Source organism: Apostichopus japonicus, chromosome 15 (assembly GCF_037975245.1).
Source record: "Apostichopus japonicus isolate 1M-3 chromosome 15, ASM3797524v1, whole genome shotgun sequence".
Classification (NCBI taxonomy): domain Eukaryota; kingdom Metazoa; phylum Echinodermata; class Holothuroidea; order Aspidochirotida; family Stichopodidae; genus Apostichopus; species Apostichopus japonicus.
Genome location: NC_092575.1, coordinates 2611270 through 2628787, shown reverse-complemented (window position 1 = coordinate 2628787; position 17518 = coordinate 2611270). Strand labels below are relative to the sequence as shown.

The 17518-nt window shown below is 37.0% G+C and overlaps 3 protein-coding genes across 4 annotated transcripts in view; 1 reads left to right on the top strand and 2 right to left on the bottom strand.

The window, feature by feature from the left end:
- Window positions 1-2478, bottom strand: part of LOC139980560 (E3 ubiquitin-protein ligase DTX4-like) — a 28177-nt gene extending 25699 nt beyond the window's left edge. The window contains exons 1-2 of one of the 2 annotated variants that reach the window (XM_071992287.1): window positions 2092-2478; window positions 486-1097 (exon numbers count right to left, since the gene is read on the bottom strand). In XM_071992287.1, the coding sequence (XP_071848388.1) occupies window positions 486-1097; window positions 2092-2290 (811 nt within the window). In that variant the 5' untranslated portion in view covers window positions 2291-2478. The remainder of the gene's footprint in view (window positions 1-485; window positions 1098-2091) is intronic. The other variant, XM_071992286.1, reaches the window with a different exon arrangement.
- A 3261-nt stretch (window positions 2479-5739) lies between these two features.
- LOC139981190 (uncharacterized) lies at window positions 5740-8944 on the bottom strand. Its single transcript, XM_071993397.1, has 2 exons — window positions 8567-8944; window positions 5740-7684 (listed from the first exon to the last, which is right to left on the bottom strand). Exons 1-2 carry the CDS (start codon window positions 8724-8726, stop codon window positions 7218-7220), a joined length of 627 nt encoding a protein of 208 aa, XP_071849498.1. The 5' UTR covers window positions 8727-8944; the 3' UTR covers window positions 5740-7217.
- Window positions 8945-10618: 1674 nt separating this feature from the next.
- On the top strand, window positions 10619-12037 carry LOC139981362 (alpha-(1,3)-fucosyltransferase fut-1-like). Its single transcript, XM_071993700.1, has one exon. The coding sequence runs from the start codon at window positions 10619-10621 to the stop codon at window positions 12035-12037; it is 1419 nt and encodes a 472-aa protein (XP_071849801.1).
- Window positions 12038-17518: the final 5481 nt, after the last annotated feature.

Here is a 17518-nt window from a genome sequence, read left to right as displayed (position 1 = left end):
CATTATAGCACTACTTTATACAGGACAGTACACTACAGCACAGTACAGGTACTGTACTGCACCATGTCCAAGCTGCTGAGTCGCATTATTCCATTTGAACACACAAACTTGTGTAAGAAACTGGTATGTGTACAAGCACATCACTATTGAATTTGCTAGCTGTATAATGACTTATGCTGTAATATTAATAATAATAATAATAGTGCTGTATATGTAGCACACTATTACTGTACGTTTGTCTGTGTACTGACAGCTCAAGGTGTGATCACAACTTTTCTGCCAAGTCAAACCTACATACCGTACTGTAGACTTATTATTAAAAGAATTCATACCAAAACAATACAAATTAATTAAAAAACTTATAACAAAAGGAAATTGAAAATGTTTTAAAACCTGCTCTCAGATGCTGTTCATACAGAAAGCATACTGTACAGTACATTACATGTAACTGTACCAACCAACCAATGGATAAATGTAAAACTTACCAATCTTCTTTGCTCTTGTTTTTTCTTTCACACTTGTCCATGCGACAGAGGCCTTCTTGTCTGCCTTTGTAGCAACCCCTTTACGACCCGTCGGTCTCTTACCAGACAGCCTCCTCGCTGGCTTGGAGGACGACAGGTCCGAATCGTCACTCTCCTGGTGATGTACCGGGGATGATCTCTTCGTCGTGCTACATGGCAGCGACTTCTCCATAGATGTGGAAGGACTGTTAGCATCCACCGTGCTCGAACTGACACGGTCTTCATCCGAGTTCTTTGAGCAATCGGCCGTGGTGGGGGAGGACGTACTCGTTCCCTGGCAACCACCCGTCCGAGCATAGCTCTCCTTCAGGAGCACTCGCCTCACAACTCGCTGGAACCCTGTGTAATGTTTTGTTTGAGTCATCGATGGGAAATCTATAACGTATGGCAGATGGCACTTAGTTTTGGACAAATCAACGCCCGTTTTCTTGGCGCAGAACGCCTCCTCGATAAACTGACTGGCAAAAAGGTCATATTCGCTCCAGCACCCATTGTCCAACCATTGCCACTCTACTCCCTTAGCAGCCGGAGAGTCATCAGACACGATGCTCCGTCTAACAGTTCTGCCTTTTCCTGAAGTTGCAATGAAAAAGACAACAACGGGCTTGATATTACATCGTTGGTGCATAAAACTTTGCTGTGCGCACATTTGAGGCTAAAACTGTGCGTTGTACATGTTCACTGTAAAACCTTGTTGTAACTACTGTATTTCCCACTAAGTTGTGTCCCATTAACATATTTATTTTTCATATTTTTTGCCCCCTCTCCTATAGGGTCCTTGATGGGGACTTGAGTGTCTCTACTGATCCTTTTTTTTTCTACTAAACTTAACTTATATTACCAAGGAGTTAGAGTTAACCAATTTTAACCGAGCTACATATCAGTTGCACTGCCCTGTTAAGACTAAACTTATATGCTAATAATATACGTAGCCTAGTCCTAGGTCTAACTATGTAATGCTACATAGGTCTACTTGGGTAAGGCTCAACATTATAGTTATGTAGTTAAATTAGAACCAACGATGGACATACAGTATATAAGTACAGTAATTTTGCGTGTCTCTAAAATTCTCTTACTGTGTTGTTCATATGCAGTTGCACTAATAGCCAAGTCTGTGGTTGCTGTGTTTGTAAGTCGAATTGTAACCAATGTTTCAATCGCAATTTTGATCTGCAAAACTGCAACTGACACGGCCAAACTTGCCACAGTTATAGAAGGAAACACAATTTTCACACTTAGCATTAGGCCTAGGCTATGTGCTTTGGCCAAAGTTAGGCGTGTTGGAGAACGTGATAGTAATACCAATAGAAATCACTATTAAAGCCTAGGCCTAATGCTAAGTGTGAATATTGTATTGCTTTCAACATCGTGGACCGACTGTAAATTTTGTAACGTTAGGAGAGGGTACGCAAACATTAGGAAATAACATCATTTCCTGCGTCAAGGTATAGAATTACCCCGCAACAAGAATGTAACTAAAACCACAACAAAAAACAATTATGGCAAGTTTGAAGCATAATCGATCAATTAAAGTCCACTACAATTACAAATGTGTATAAGCACTCACCGGATGCTATCCGTATTTGTTGCATTGTCCCAAAGTTGATTTCGTAGGCTCCGAGATTATCATCTATAAGACCGAGGTGAAATGTCGATTCCTGGCCAAATTTGTCTTCAATTACTTTCGAAACTGTTGGTGAGTAAGGTCGCCATCGACCATGATCCGAAAACCATTCCCAAACAATAAACCCCTCCGAAGAGGCCATATTCTTTGTGGTTATTTGCTGCTTACATTACCGTGCCACAGATGTTTGAAGGGACAAATAATCTAGTCTCCACATGTAGTCCGTATACCATAACACACACAAGTATATAAATAATTATTTCATACACAGTGACTGCACAGCCAGCTGTGGTTTTGTTTACATCCTGTACACCTCCACCGTACGGTATTATATGGATCATCGTTATTACGTTCGAGACGTGAGAACGTCGTCGTAGTTAAGGGCGTAAGACTTCTTCTAAGAATTAAGAATTGGTTCGATTCACGGAACTTTTAATACGAATCCGTTATGATTGCCAGTAATTCTCTTTGGCTGTTGGCATTTCATTGTAATTAATAATGAAAGAAGAAAACATATTATAAAACAAAAATATATTAAAGAAGGGATATATGGAGGGGATGGGGGGTGGTTAGTGGGGTAGGGGAAGGAAAAATCAAGTATTCACTGTGAAATAATGAATAAAGCAGATCACAGGTTGCTTTTCTAAACTAAAAAAAATAACAGAGCCGGAAAGGAAATAAAACGGCACAACCAAAACGATTCACATTCATAACGAGAAGTATTGGATGCGCGTTTAAATATGTTAGTAACCGATGTGCTGACGACAATATACATAAACTATATAGGTTTAACGCAACTATCATAGATCACATGAGATGTCATTATACTTTCCACACCGAAAACGATGATTTGAAATGTCACGTGAGTTAATAGTCTTCATAATTGAGTCCAATGTGACAGAAAGATAAAAAACAATGGTCACAATTTCCAAAATGCAGTAAATGCATTACATTTGCCACTCAAAAAGCAGTTTCTGAAAGAGAAAGTTTAGTGCCTATATACTAAGTTAAAATGACTTAAATCTGAAATTCATAATATCCGATAGGTTCAAATGACATTACAAATATTCAACATCGAGAAAATTAGTTTATTTTGATTGCTTAAATATCGTGTTTGTCATTCGTTATTAGCAGCAGTGCATTAATTAGAACCACTCGAGATTGAAAAAAAATAACATGAATATTGTGGGAAGTGATATATTGCTTGTATATAAGTTTAATATAAATGTGCAAGATGGCCTACATTATAGGCAACAACCAAAATATTCAGTGATATATGAAACAATATCTGCAGTAGCTTTTTTTTCCATATGAGAGAATAGTAATATTAACCATCGCGTACCGGTAGTGCTATATGTTTTCAACTTTTCCACTGGTAGTATTCAACCGCCGCAGGCCTGATGTTATATTACCTTTAATTCTAATTGGAATGTATTACTTGGATTAAAACTACGTTATGAAATGAAATGAGGGCGGTATTGTTTGATTATGGAAATGGCAGGGCTGTTTGCATAATCATAATAATTTATTCTTATATAGCGCTTTACATCAAAAGAATGATCTCAAAGTACTTCACAGATCAGATTTGCACTAATCAGATTCTGTTAAAGTGAGCGATGGGTGTGGATACAGATGCACGAGCAAGTTGTTCTTTCTTCTCTCCACTCTTTGTCAACTATAACCCTCTCACATCTCTTTTTTGTGTTCACCCTGCTCATTATAACCTATCTGCAATCTGTGCTTGTATTTTGTCCCTTGTAGTTTCTGTTACTTGTCATTCCCTCCAGCCTCTGACGACGATCCTGATAGGATCGAAACGTCAGGCCCACTTACTTTTACACAAGTTGTTATCCTAATAAAAAACAAAAACTGTTAGCAAACTGTTTATCCACTATAGAGCCTGTGTAAGGGAATGTGTAATAGGGAATGGGCCTGACGCCTACTAGCAGGATCTTCTTTCGATTCTGAATGAGTTGTTATCCTGCTAGAAAAAACCTGTAGCGCGTTAGATTTGTCGGTTCTACTCGTAATGAGTAAGGTTGGCATTTAACATACACTTTTGAGTAGTCGAATGAGACCTTTATTTCAGACTTCATCAAACATACGTGTGTTCTTTATACGTCATCTGCCGTGCATGCAGTTATGTTTGATATATATATATATATATATATATATATATATATATATATATATATATATATATATATATATATATATATATATATATATATATATATATATATATATATATATATATATATATTAGTGTTTGCACGGGTTATCTGGGTACCCGCCCGACGTGATACTACCCGATTCCTAATTTATTACCCGAATCCTACGCAAAGTGTGATTTAAAAAAAAAAAAAAAAAAAATTGACAAACCGACGGTTAGGCAGATTTCCCATTGACTTAGTGTGGTGTTAGGCTACAATGTGTTCGAAGATAACAGCAATAACGAAAATACCCGCCCGACGTGATACTACCCGGTTCCTAATTTATTACCCGAATCCTACGCAAAGTGTGATTTAAAAAAAAAAAAAATTGCAAACCGATGGTTAAGCAGATTTCCCATTGACTTAGTGTGTTGTTAGGCTACCATGTGGTCGAACGTAACAGCAATAACGAAAGTATTCCATGGATGTCTTATAACTGTGTCACAACTTCAGCAAATAAACAGATGGTTAGGCTAAGCTAGATTTCTCATTGACTTAGTGTGGTGTTAGGCTACCATGTGAAAGAAATAATTATTTACTCATTCGTTTATTTCATGGAAGGAAAGGCTGAAAAGGAATTTTACGAGAATTTTATGGATTATAGACGGGATAACTAAAAAATAGAAATCGCAAGTGGCTCTTTACTAATCGTTTATTCCAAATGCGATCACTTTGCGCGAATCGCGCAATATCGCGGCAAATGCGAACCCTGGGCCTGCATAATAGATAGTAGTAGTAGTAAAAACTAAATTGGATATTTATATGGTTTGATCCAATAGACGTGCACGTGCAAGCATAAGCAGCGGCGGCAGTGCGATGTTAGTAGTAATGCTAATTATAATTAAATAATTAATTTATTAACAAGTTAATGAAAGAAACAAAAGCAAATAAATATTATTGAGGAGGGTTTTATACCTTATCTTACACCTACGTATGTGAACATGAAAACATTGTCAGTAGAGAATATAATGCATTTATTACAGCATCCAATATGTAATTTCTTGAAAATCGTGATACACGAGGGTAAACAATTTTTTTCCGGGTACCCGGATACCCGACGGGTAACGGCCCTCGGGTACCCGGTTCCCGATTTTTGGACCCGTGTAAACACTAATATATATATATATATATATATATATATATATATATATATATATAGCCTTTCTCTCTCTTTATATATATATATATAGCCTATATATATCAGCCTTTCTCTAAATGCCTTTCTCTAAATGCAGCATAGTTGTTTAACAGTTTTTCCGTTATTCCTATACACACACACACACACACACACACACACACACACATATATATATATATATATATATATATATATATATATATATATATATACCGAAGTCATTGCCGACTTTTAAATCTGCAGTCCCCCTAACAAGTTTGCAAGGTTGTTAAAAGTACTACTCTTTAGTTTTCCCTTTCGGGAGATCAAACATGGTTGTTTCGCAAAAGTACTTAAAGGGTAAAATTTGAGTCGAGTGGAATTTTTGATTGCAAACCACATAGTTGATCTTTCACGAAATGATAAATCAGATTTGAAACAATGAGTAAAAAACATTGATTTTACAGGTTGAAATATCACTCTGTATCGATAAATTCATGTTTCATATTTACAATGACCAATACAATACTACATGTACTAACTTCGTTTTTTTTCTGGGGCGGTAAGTCGAAATCGGTGGTGCTCTTCAGAAATGCAAAACTTTCAAGAATATACAAAGAGATACACAGTGATTGCAAACCACATAGTTGATCTTTCACGAAATGATAAATCAGATTTGAAACAATGAGTAAAAAACATTGATTTTACAGGTTGAAATATCACTCTGTATTGATAAATTTATGTTTCATATTTACAATGACCAATACAATACTACATGTACTAACTTCGTTTTTCTCTGGGGCGGTAAGTCGAAATCGGTGGTGCTCTTCAGAAATGCAAAACTTTCAAGAATATACAAAGAGATAAAAAACCTAAAGTATAGGATACTTGCATGGACCTGTTGGCTCAGTGGAAGTGAAATATAGCTTTGCCTGTACCAAAAACATATTCATAGCCCTGGTTGGCGATTCATCCTTAAATAGGTGAGGGAGGGGTAAATAGTAAAGAAAATACTAGCAAAGATCAATGAGGCAGCTCACGGTAAGCACCACAGAAGTACCCATTTAGTTGTTAACAAAATACATTGTGTTCTTCCCTCATCTCATAATGATATTTGTAACAGGCTTTCAATATTTATTATAATAAAAAGTTAAGAGAAAATCAGAATAACCAAGAAGGTTGTAAAATGTCCTTACAGGATAATGATAATATCAACCTTGAAGCCCGTTGCTCATATGTCATGGACAGGGTGGGTAGGTGGAAGGATGGAGTAGAGGGGGTTTGTGAGCTCAATTTTGAGTGAAAGACATCCAAAGTGCCCGTTTTTTGTTAATTAAAAGTACCATTTGTGAGTATTTTTAATCTTCTTAATTATTTAACAAGTGATCTTTGTTGAAAGAAAAACATTATAATTAGAAAGTATCCATGTTCTTGTTCAAAACATTCATAATACCGGGGACGATGGTATAGAATGCACAGAGGACTCTTTGAGACGGTTTAGTGGTTTATCTTCCTCAAATCAAAGACACATGCCCCACAGCCTCTTTAAGTTTGTTTTTGTGTTGAAAACCTTTGCACAGTCGTTTGTTAAATTGCTTTCTCTAAACTTTTCAAAGTCAAACTCCATTTGAAAGTGCTGCAACAGTGACACCCACAGAAGAAAGTTTTTCAGCCAGGCAGAATTTTGCCCTAACGTCTTTCATGAAGCATGCAGAACATGGTAGCAGTAAAGTACGACTTTAATATTCTGCATCATTACACTGAGCGGCAATATCCCTAGCGAATGTTAACACACTTTCCTTGTCCTGCCGGGTCCGTAAAGATTCTACCAAATAACGTTTCCGACGGTTGATTTTGTACGTTCTCATGCGTTCTTTCTCTTCTTCTGGATCAGAGCAGCACCCTTCCCATCTCAAACTCTCACTGAATCTATCACTTAATTGCATAAGTTCCTCCGACTCTTCGGGTGACAGCGAACCAGTCTCGTTCTCTACAGATCTTTCAACGGTGATATCCATGTCGTTTCCCCCTGTAGCTTTGAATATAGCGGCGATGAGCTCGGTGAATCTCTGTGTCTCATTCTGGTCAATCCTTTTCCTAGACATTCCTAGCCGTCTCTCACCGGCCGATGAAGGTGTACTGCGTTGTGAAGATACCGGCTTTTTCTCTGAAAGTTCAGTTGACCTTTTGCTACCCTTTCGTGAAGCTATGATGGACAAGAGAAACACACATAATTAGTGAAGTATGACTGAACAAAATGTGTTGCAAAATTGTAACAAAAAATACTCCAGTTAAGTATATCGTCAACAACTCTGTAACTGGACGACTGACATTAATCTTGGAGTGACTCGAACTCGGGACCTTATGATTGAAAGGCACCGGCGTTAACCACTGAGCTAACACACCTTAACAATGTGCTAAATCAACAGTTCTAAACAATCATGACCATTTTAATATTACTTATCATATATTTTTACTGTGTACACTGGAGTTGTTTGCTAAACTGGCCTATATTAATGTTGTGTCCTGTACGCTTCTATGCAAATTTCTTTTTACCATTGAACAAATACATTATTCCCTTCTATTTGGGTCTCTACCTCTCCAAATTGAGTCGGCTCCTTGGCCCTACATTCTTTGACTTGAGTGGAGAAATGAGATTGAACATGGCAATGTTCTAATAAATCCCAAACAGAAGTGGACCAAGCTGTAAGCCAAACTGTGACAGTAGGCTGAGGCTAGTAGTAAGTTTCCCATAGCACACACCTGTGCAATCACACGCCGGAGACACAAGTTTCACAACTTTCAGTGTAGAGTAACACTAACACTAAATAATTAACGCTAACAGTAACATTACAATAACACTGTTGTAAATATAGTATGGTGTTAACATTGGCCTTATGGTAACCATGATAACAACAAACACGGATGATTAGAGGTACAAAAACATTAGACTGGTTTACACTACACTCTATTTATATGCCTACTGGCTCCGAATAAATTTGTAACCCGTTTTAGGATGTAGGCTATCTATCGTTAATAGAAGCCTATACTATACTATAGCCTACCAAAAGCAGCAAAAAGGGCTCACATGAATATAATACACTGTCGGAATTCGTTTCATCAACGTCATTACACGAATTAAATTTTGACTTTGTTCCCCGTTTTCTGTCTCGATAAGTTTTGCTCTTCCTTCTTTTCTTTCCTGAACGTTTTCCACTTGTAACTTTGCCATCCATTGCAAATATCATTTTGCAGTATACGACATTTTCACATCATTTTTAATTTCGCGTAACTAGAACAGTGCGATGTTTCTCGCTACCATGGTAGCACGACGCTAGTTGCTAGTCAGCTCTTAAATTGTATGACCAGCTTTGTATAGCTCATGTCCATATTACTTCAAGTGTCTGTTGCAACTCTTGCCTTATGTCTAAGGAATGATTATATTGTGTATCTTTTTTACTACCTATTCCGTTTTCCTAGTGAGTTCTGTGCAACATACATATGATAAGAGAATGCAGAGAATACAGGCGTGCACAGGGTTTCAATGGTGCGGGGGCACTGGTTTAGGTAGGGGTAAATGGGGGTTTCACAAGGGTTTCGGTGTGGCCCTTATTCCGTTAAAGGCGACTATACCATGTACCCGGATCGTTTCTCGGCCTTTTGGCTAAGATCGTGTGTAGTATCTGTTCCCCTTCGAGGGGGATCGTGATACACACCTGACGATGATCACACAGTCACAGTCTCGATGCAATTAAGGGACTGGGGTTCATCCAAAGAAAAGTGATGCTTGCAGAGGCACGAAAAAAAAAACTTGACCCCGCTACTCTCGACCTCACTAAATCACTCCCACATCCAGGATTTAAAAAGAAGGGAGTATATCTATGGTCCTAGTTTCGTTGAAAGGGACTCCCTTGTATGAGGTTAACAGGGGTGGGGGGGGGGGGTAACTCCCCAATAAACAGAAATTTTACAATTGAAAAAGGTGGCGCATTCTGAGACATAATTATATTATAACATAGGTATTAGACTAGGTCTATACACGCCATCATTGTGCTAGTAACTACTTTTATTTCTTTTGAGTGCAGGGTTAAAATAATGGGGGTACACCGTCACACCTTGAATCCGCGCCTGCCTGTCCCATTTTACATCAAGTTTCACGGTAGTGGTGCAATCTGACGCATCAATTAATTAGTCTACACCAAATTCTTTTAATTGTTTGTGTCAGCTGGTAGACGAGGAGGGGCGGATGTTAGCAATGTACACCAACACACACCCTGGATTCCGGTTATACTTTGTAAGTTGAATCCGAACGAAGACATGGTCACATTCATTAAGGCTTAAGTTCACTATATAATTAAAGGAAAAATGTCTTACACATGTCCTTTCCCCTTCTTGAATGTCTGACCCTCTCTCTGCCTACTGTGGCATGTGATAAATTATGTGCGACGTTAATATTTTCTTGTTAATTAATACATTTAATATGTTGAATATAAAAAGTGCCTTTGGAACACACAAATGACACGGGAGGAAAATCCCAAACAGTCTTATCTGCCAAAAAGGGGAAACATATATTTAAAAGAAAAACATCGTGTATGGCGGAATGTAGTTTAAGTCAATATAATAGCATTCCTCACTCCCCATTATGATTAGTCGACCTCATTTAACCGTCCCATTTTCAACAATCGTCAATCAACGTACGTCGTATGAATAAATTTATATACTATTGTACTGATCGAGACTGACCCATCTCTGTGTAGGCTACCCTTCAATGATTTTAAATAATATAATATAATATAACGTTGAAAGCATCATAAAACGCCTTTACACCGTCGTTTTACTAACGGATTGTGGTATACAGATCATAGCGAGGTTAAGAACTTTCTCCGTGTTCACTCAACAGTAGGCTATATATACGGTCTTGTGACGCCTATAAGTATATCAACTGGACACTGAAGTCGCAAAGCGTTCTACTAGGATCACCGTAAAATAGAGGTAAAATTAGTTATAGTTTTCTGAACGTAAATACAATTAATGACCAGAGATCAAGAACAAGCAAGAAACAAACATGTTTTATACAGTACAAGTGCCACAGCGTAGGTCGATCTTTGTTGCATTATTATGCTTTTCCATGATCATTGGAATGGGAATCTACACGAAAAGTGCAAGGTCAACGTTGGAAATGGGAAAACTGCCTCGGTATAAATCATCTCCGGTTTGGTCGGAAATGGAAATATCGGATCCAAAGAGGTCGAGCAGACTTGATATGCTCAATATGGATATTTTAAATAAATTCACTGTTGATTTAGCGATCAGAAATTCGGATGTTGAAAATGTGACTTCTTTGATCGATAAGTTGACCGTTATTGAACGTGTCCATAACACGACTAGTGCAAAGACTTCGAAAGGTGAGATTGGTAAAAATATTACAAACATAATATCGTTAAATGATGGAAGTGATGGTAATAAAAATGTAAAGAAGGGAAAGCCTGTTTATGATATCAATAAGGACATAGTTGTATCACTGGTTGCAGTGACCACAAAGTATCGCAGCAAGTGGTTATTTCGAACAGTTAAATGTCCCGGAACGAACAGAACCATCTCATTTAAAGATGGTTTCACGAATGATAACTTCAGTAAAGTCGCGGACGTTCTTATCTTTACTACACCTACCTCTATAAAACACTGGCAGACGCTACTGCGTGAAAGAAATCCACGTCAAATTTGGCTCTATTCTACTCCTGAAAGTGCCTTTACGTCTCCGCCTACTGCTAGCCGTAAAAGAGAATTGGAAGACTTACAATTCAACATGACTTTTGGTTACCATAGTAAATCTGAAGTGTACGCACCATTTGGTGCTTACATTCCTTTCAACGTTAGTATAGACTTTCCAACTAACGTTACAACGGGAAAGTCCCCGGAGGTGGCGACGGTTAGTTGGGCAAGTAGCCATTGTCACCATTCATACTGGAACAGAACGGCACTTGTTTATTTTCTGTCAAAATTCATCGATATTGAAATGTACGGAGGATGTGGCAATCACAAAATTCCACGTAACTCCGGAGGATCAAAAATTTTAAGGACACATCGATTTTATCTTGCTTTTGAGAATACATGTTGTTCAGAATACATTACGGAGAAATTTTGGAAAGCACTCGCACAGTACGAATCTGTGCCTATCGTAATTGGCGCTAAAAAGTCGGAATACATGCGATTAGCTCCCCCAAACTCTTTCATATACGCAGACGATTTTGAGAAAATCGAGGATCTTGCCAAATATGTTAAGAAAGTGGCTGGAAACGCAACTCTTTATAGAAAATATCATGAATGGAGAAAAGATGGAAAAGTTGAGGTGTACACCAATAAAAGAGTTTTTCCATTTTGTCGTGATGAGAAAGCATGTGATCTTTTACTATATTTGGAAAACAATGCTTGGAGGAAAGAACCGTTAATTACAAAAGTCGATCCTTATGGACCTGATTGGCTAGGCAGCTGTAAGGCATGTGGAAAACACAAGTGGTTGAAAGATTTTGGCCAATCTGAATATTCATTTCTGGATTAGTAACTTTGACGAGCTAATCGAAACGATCACCAACACAAATCAGAGGGGATTCATTTTGGTAAATCAATGGAAATAAAGGCAGACCACATGTATTCACGTAATAAGTATCCATGACCTGGCACATATTTATGTGTATTAACTAAACTTGATACGTAGATACATTCTCAGGTAATAAGTACACATTACTTGATACGTATCAGTTCAGGTGGCAAAAGAACCGGTCTAATTCACTGAAAGGGGCTCTTCCAGATGAATAACATTAATTTATTGATGCGATTCGATACGATTGCATAAAAGACATAGCTCATTAATTGATTAAACAAGTTTCATTACAAATAGGTTTGAAATTTTAAAATTTCCCAACCAATCTTTGTTTCATTTGATTAATGAATTCTAAGTGAAAAATAAGTGAATATTCAATCAAATTTATTAACCACTCGCTCATTATTATTTAACCATGAATCATGTGTCTTTATCTTTACTCCCTTTGAGAATAAACTCTTGAATCCACGGTAGACGTATAACACCGTCATAGCCATACACAGTAATATCTCTGTCTTCGGCGACTAATTTTTAAAAAGTACATTAATTTGGCGGACTGGTACACCTTTGACTAATTTGAAAGTAAAAAACGCTGCTTTCCGAAACAAATTTGAAAACTACTGATAGTAAGAAAGCGTCCTTCCTATATCTGCTTCCAAAAGTTGTTTGTAGTTGTTGTTGTTTTGTGTTCTTTCTGCTACGCGAAATAACTTATTAGAAGTAAACAAAATCCTAACATCGTAACCAGGGAATCATTCAGACAAATTTTCTGCACCAGACTTGCTCCGACAAGTTTCACATTAAAATCGTTTTGATATCTTTTTAAATGAGATTCTTTTTCAACATGGCTTTTGTGACTTTTGGTTGACGTTCCACAGAAGCTATCAACACAAAAGTTCCCCAAAGGCCGGCCTGGATCTGCGAAAAGTGATAAAAAGAATTGAAATACGAATTAAAAATAACACTTTTACAATAAATGAACAACGTATAAGTCAGTGGGAGAAATATTAAATAACTTGATCGAAATTAGAACAAAATTTACCCTGCTTTCTGCGTAGGTGCAATAATCCCTTAATAGCGATTTCTTTACTAGCTTGGGGAGGGGCGGAAGGGGTGGATACCGTCGTAGCAAGGAACAAACGTATTCCATTTGATACAACTAACAAAGTTGTAAACAAGAATGGATTTCACGAGAATTCGGATTATTATGTATATAACATGAAAATATGTATAAATAAATACACATCAAGTAATATAATCATGACTATTCATAATGTATGCCTTACTTTTGTAGGCAATAGGTTTGCTTTTCAGTTCAATGACGTGGGTTAAAGACAAAGTTTGATTTTCGGATTCTATGCTTGGTTCTCTGCATGCCAATAAACTTTCCTTTCATGTGAGTAAGACTAATTACACTGTTTTTCAAAATAAGAAGAGCACCATAAGAAAAAAAAGGAGGACATTTGACATATCAATGGATGGAAAATATCTTAAAAGAGTAGATTATACAAGGTTTTTTGGGGTTACTACTGATTCTGGCTTTGATGTGAAAAAATTTGAAAAATTTGAAAGCATTCATTACCGAGACAAATTCTTCGTTCTTTCTGTATTACTCTTATTCATCCCATCACACTTATTGTGTGACAGTTGGGTCCAGTACAATTTATTTTAATATCAACACATTTCTGATGCTTCAAAAGAGAGCAATTTGTCATATTTCTTTTGCTTCCTTCAATGATCACACCAGCAAGCTATTTGCTTCTGTCAATCTCCTTGAATTTCCTGACCTTAATACTGTTCACATTGCTAAGTTTGCTTACCGTTCCAATAATAATAATCATAACTCTGCTGTAATCACTTGTTATTTTACGTACAATAAATATATACATAATCATAATACAAGGCAGGCTGGTAACATGCACAAAGCACGTACTCTATAACTAACGTTATTATGCAGAGTTTACGTTATCGAGCTAATACTTATTGGAATTCTCTGCCTAATAAAATGAAAATGAACGCTTCACCGGATTCGTTTAAAGAGAATTTTAGTACTTATTATTCAAATAGCTATTGAATAGTCACTTGTACATAATACTGTGTTACCTGGAGTATTGTAATGTTTAAATGTTTCAAATCATTTGATCTTGTATATTAGTCCATTTGTGTTTTTTTGGGGGGGGGGGGGGGTGCATCTACTCGTTAAGCATATTAAGATTTTTTTGACCACTTCCTTTCTCTTTGTATATTTAAAATTATATTTATAGTATAAAAGCATACATATTCGCCGTATGTCGAAGGACGAGGGCACAGTATATATATACTTTGAATGGTATTAGCATGGGAGAATATCCCAACTGGCTGCATGTAGAACCAAAAGGAACCCCCTTCCCCCTAGTGGTTACTTGCCTTTAAATACATTACATATGTAGCACATGAATAGTTTGCGCAAGCTAACCCTGACTGTAGTTTATCTGCAGGTGGAGAGCAGTATGAATTTAAATAGAGTCAGCGCTTACATTGTAACATATAGAAGTGGGGATGGGGGGGGGGGGGGACAAGGAAGATAAATGGGAAATACAGAGATGGCGATTAACCACTTCTTAAGGTCAAGAGGTAACAAGCTGATACAAGCAATATTATAACAACAAATCATCCATAATATGAAGCACAATGAGTAGTTTAGTTTAGTAGAGCATAAACACAAGGAGAGAACATGAAATTACTTGAAAAGTAGCTGCTTGAAACCCAAGGATGTCTAAACTTTATCGGCATGATTTAACTGACTCAAGAGTAAGAGCAAGAGTAATGAAAAACTGTTCAGAGTCCTAAGACAGCCGAAAGTTTGAATCCTCCCACTTCACAAACTGTGAATTACTTATTTAGCTATATACCTAGGCCGAACTTTGACCTCCACCTAACACAGCGAGGATGTTCTTCTACAAACGTGGAAGTCAAATCAGCCGTCAAACTTGATCAAGGTAAGAAGGAAAGCATGACTTCATGAATATTTCAGTGGAATTATATGGCAACCTAGTACAATGATTCAAAACTACCATCGTTTTTATTTCTGGTACCGTAATGTACTGCTGTACTGTACTGCACTGTGTAACACTTCATTGTTCAGTACTGTGTTGTACTGCACTGTAATGTCGTGTACTGTAATGTAATGCACGGCGCTGAACTTGACTGCACTGCAACTTGAACAGTGTATACCAAATACAAGAATTCATAATACATGAACACCGGCTATCACTTAACCCCTATAGTCCTGTCAATAAAATAAAACATGAAAACATACACATGTAAGCAAAACGGTTTTTTGTTTGTTCCATTCCATCGTGAATCCATGGAAATATTATGATTCGAATAATATAAAGTCACAATTATCAGTCAATGTCGCATTTAGAGAGGCCAGTTTAGATCCCAAACACCAAGAAGGTTTAATTTGGGTAAGGACGGCAGGGTACTAGTTGAATACTTGAAGAGGGGCATCAAACAGAGCTTTCTGAGGCATACATTGACTTTGTCCTTGTCATGGTATAGCAATGGAATATATCATTAAACTTTTTAATCAGAACGCGGAATAAGGAACGAAGAGGGGGGGGGGGGGGGGGATGAGGTCGACGTCATTTTCCAATTAGGATTGAAGTTAAGACATTTGCCTCGCACCCTTGGTCACTGCCCTTTCCAACCCATTTCATATCGTATATGTTGTATCATTGTATAAGTTCAACTTACCTGCCGGTACAACTTCGACCACTAGTGTTGTATATGCAAATTGGCTGCACCCAGACGGATTACCACAGACCTGTGTACAAACTTCGGCGGTGACGCATGCTACCTCATCTGGGAACAGTACCCTGCTCACCATTCCTGGTATCACCAACATGAATATCGGCAGCGACTTGAGGAATCCAGCCAAAATGCAAGCTCCTTGGTCATGAAATATATCTTTGGAGGCTATTATTCTTTGGACGATAAGAACACACTACACACATCATAGAATTATGAAAGTGATGCTTTCTATGGTAACGATTGTATGGATGACAAATTTAGAGAAGAAGGTCTATAGTAGTTGGAACAAATAGGAGTGCTATATTATTTTTCTATTTTCCGTATAAGTTGCTTCTTTTGTGTGTGTTCCTGTCCTTTGGCAAAGAAAACTAAAAGGTTTATAAATTGCACAATTCGAAGTTCGAATTTTATAACAAGAATTTCCCTTTAAAAGAAAAGTACGATAATTGTGGTATAATTTGCAAAAATTCAGACAGAAAAACTGGTTAAGAGTACTAATGTATCATACAGCTTAACTTCGAACAAATAATATGAAACATTTTACATTCATACAGTTAACATTCCGTTTTAAAGCGATTATTTCCTTCGTTTTGTTGTCTCATACATTATGCTTGAAAATCAGCCTATCTGACTTCGATCCAAGCAGGTTCTTCAGAGGCAGACTGAAGAACAGCAACATAAGTTAAATGGACAGATTGTTAATCCATTTTAATTGGAAAAAAACTTAATTGATACCACACCTGATCCGTGCACCAGTACCAGATGGCAGACACCGTAACACCGAAGATTGATCCCGGCCAAGGTATATCAGCATTACTGAGATCACGGTACATTTTGAATGCGTGTTCCCTTGGGTAGCCACAGGTAGCCTTCGGATCACGAATTGTTTAAAGGGTATTGCGCATGCGTAAAATCATCGTCATCGTATATATATATATATATATATATATATATATATATATATATATATATATATATATATATATATTTACATTCATATATATATACATATAATTTATACTATATAAAAAAGTAATAATAATAATAAATAAATAAATTAAACAGTGCACCCTTAACCCCATTAAATACGACCACTCTTAGTAAAGGAAAATATCAATTTTTTTTTTCAAAGACAGCACAGAATCAGAACTGACCACCCAGTCTGGAAAGTTTCATTCACAACCCTTTGAGAGAAGCTAAATTTTCTAATATCCAGACGAAAAAAATCTTTAGTTAATTTGAGTCCATGACTACGAGTTCGAGAACTAGTTGAAACCTTCAAAATATCCCAAGCACCTACAGAATCACTAGGGAACTTATAAAACTGTATCATGTCGCTATCATCAATTCAAGTGTAGTTAGCCCAAGAACTCTTTAACGACTTCCATAAGGGAGATGTTGGAAATAACCCTAGCAGCCCTCCTCTGAACATGCTCCAGTACAAATGTATCCTTTCCATGAAAAGTATTCCAAGCTTTAATACGAGGAATATAGAGAGAGACTTTAGAACACACAAATCACAGATCAGGCAATACAACACATGTCTTATTTGCAACAGGGAGAATACATTACTTTTAAACAACATCGTGTATATAAAGTAGTTTAAAAAAAATAATAATCTAACTAAACTATTAAAGCGTTCCT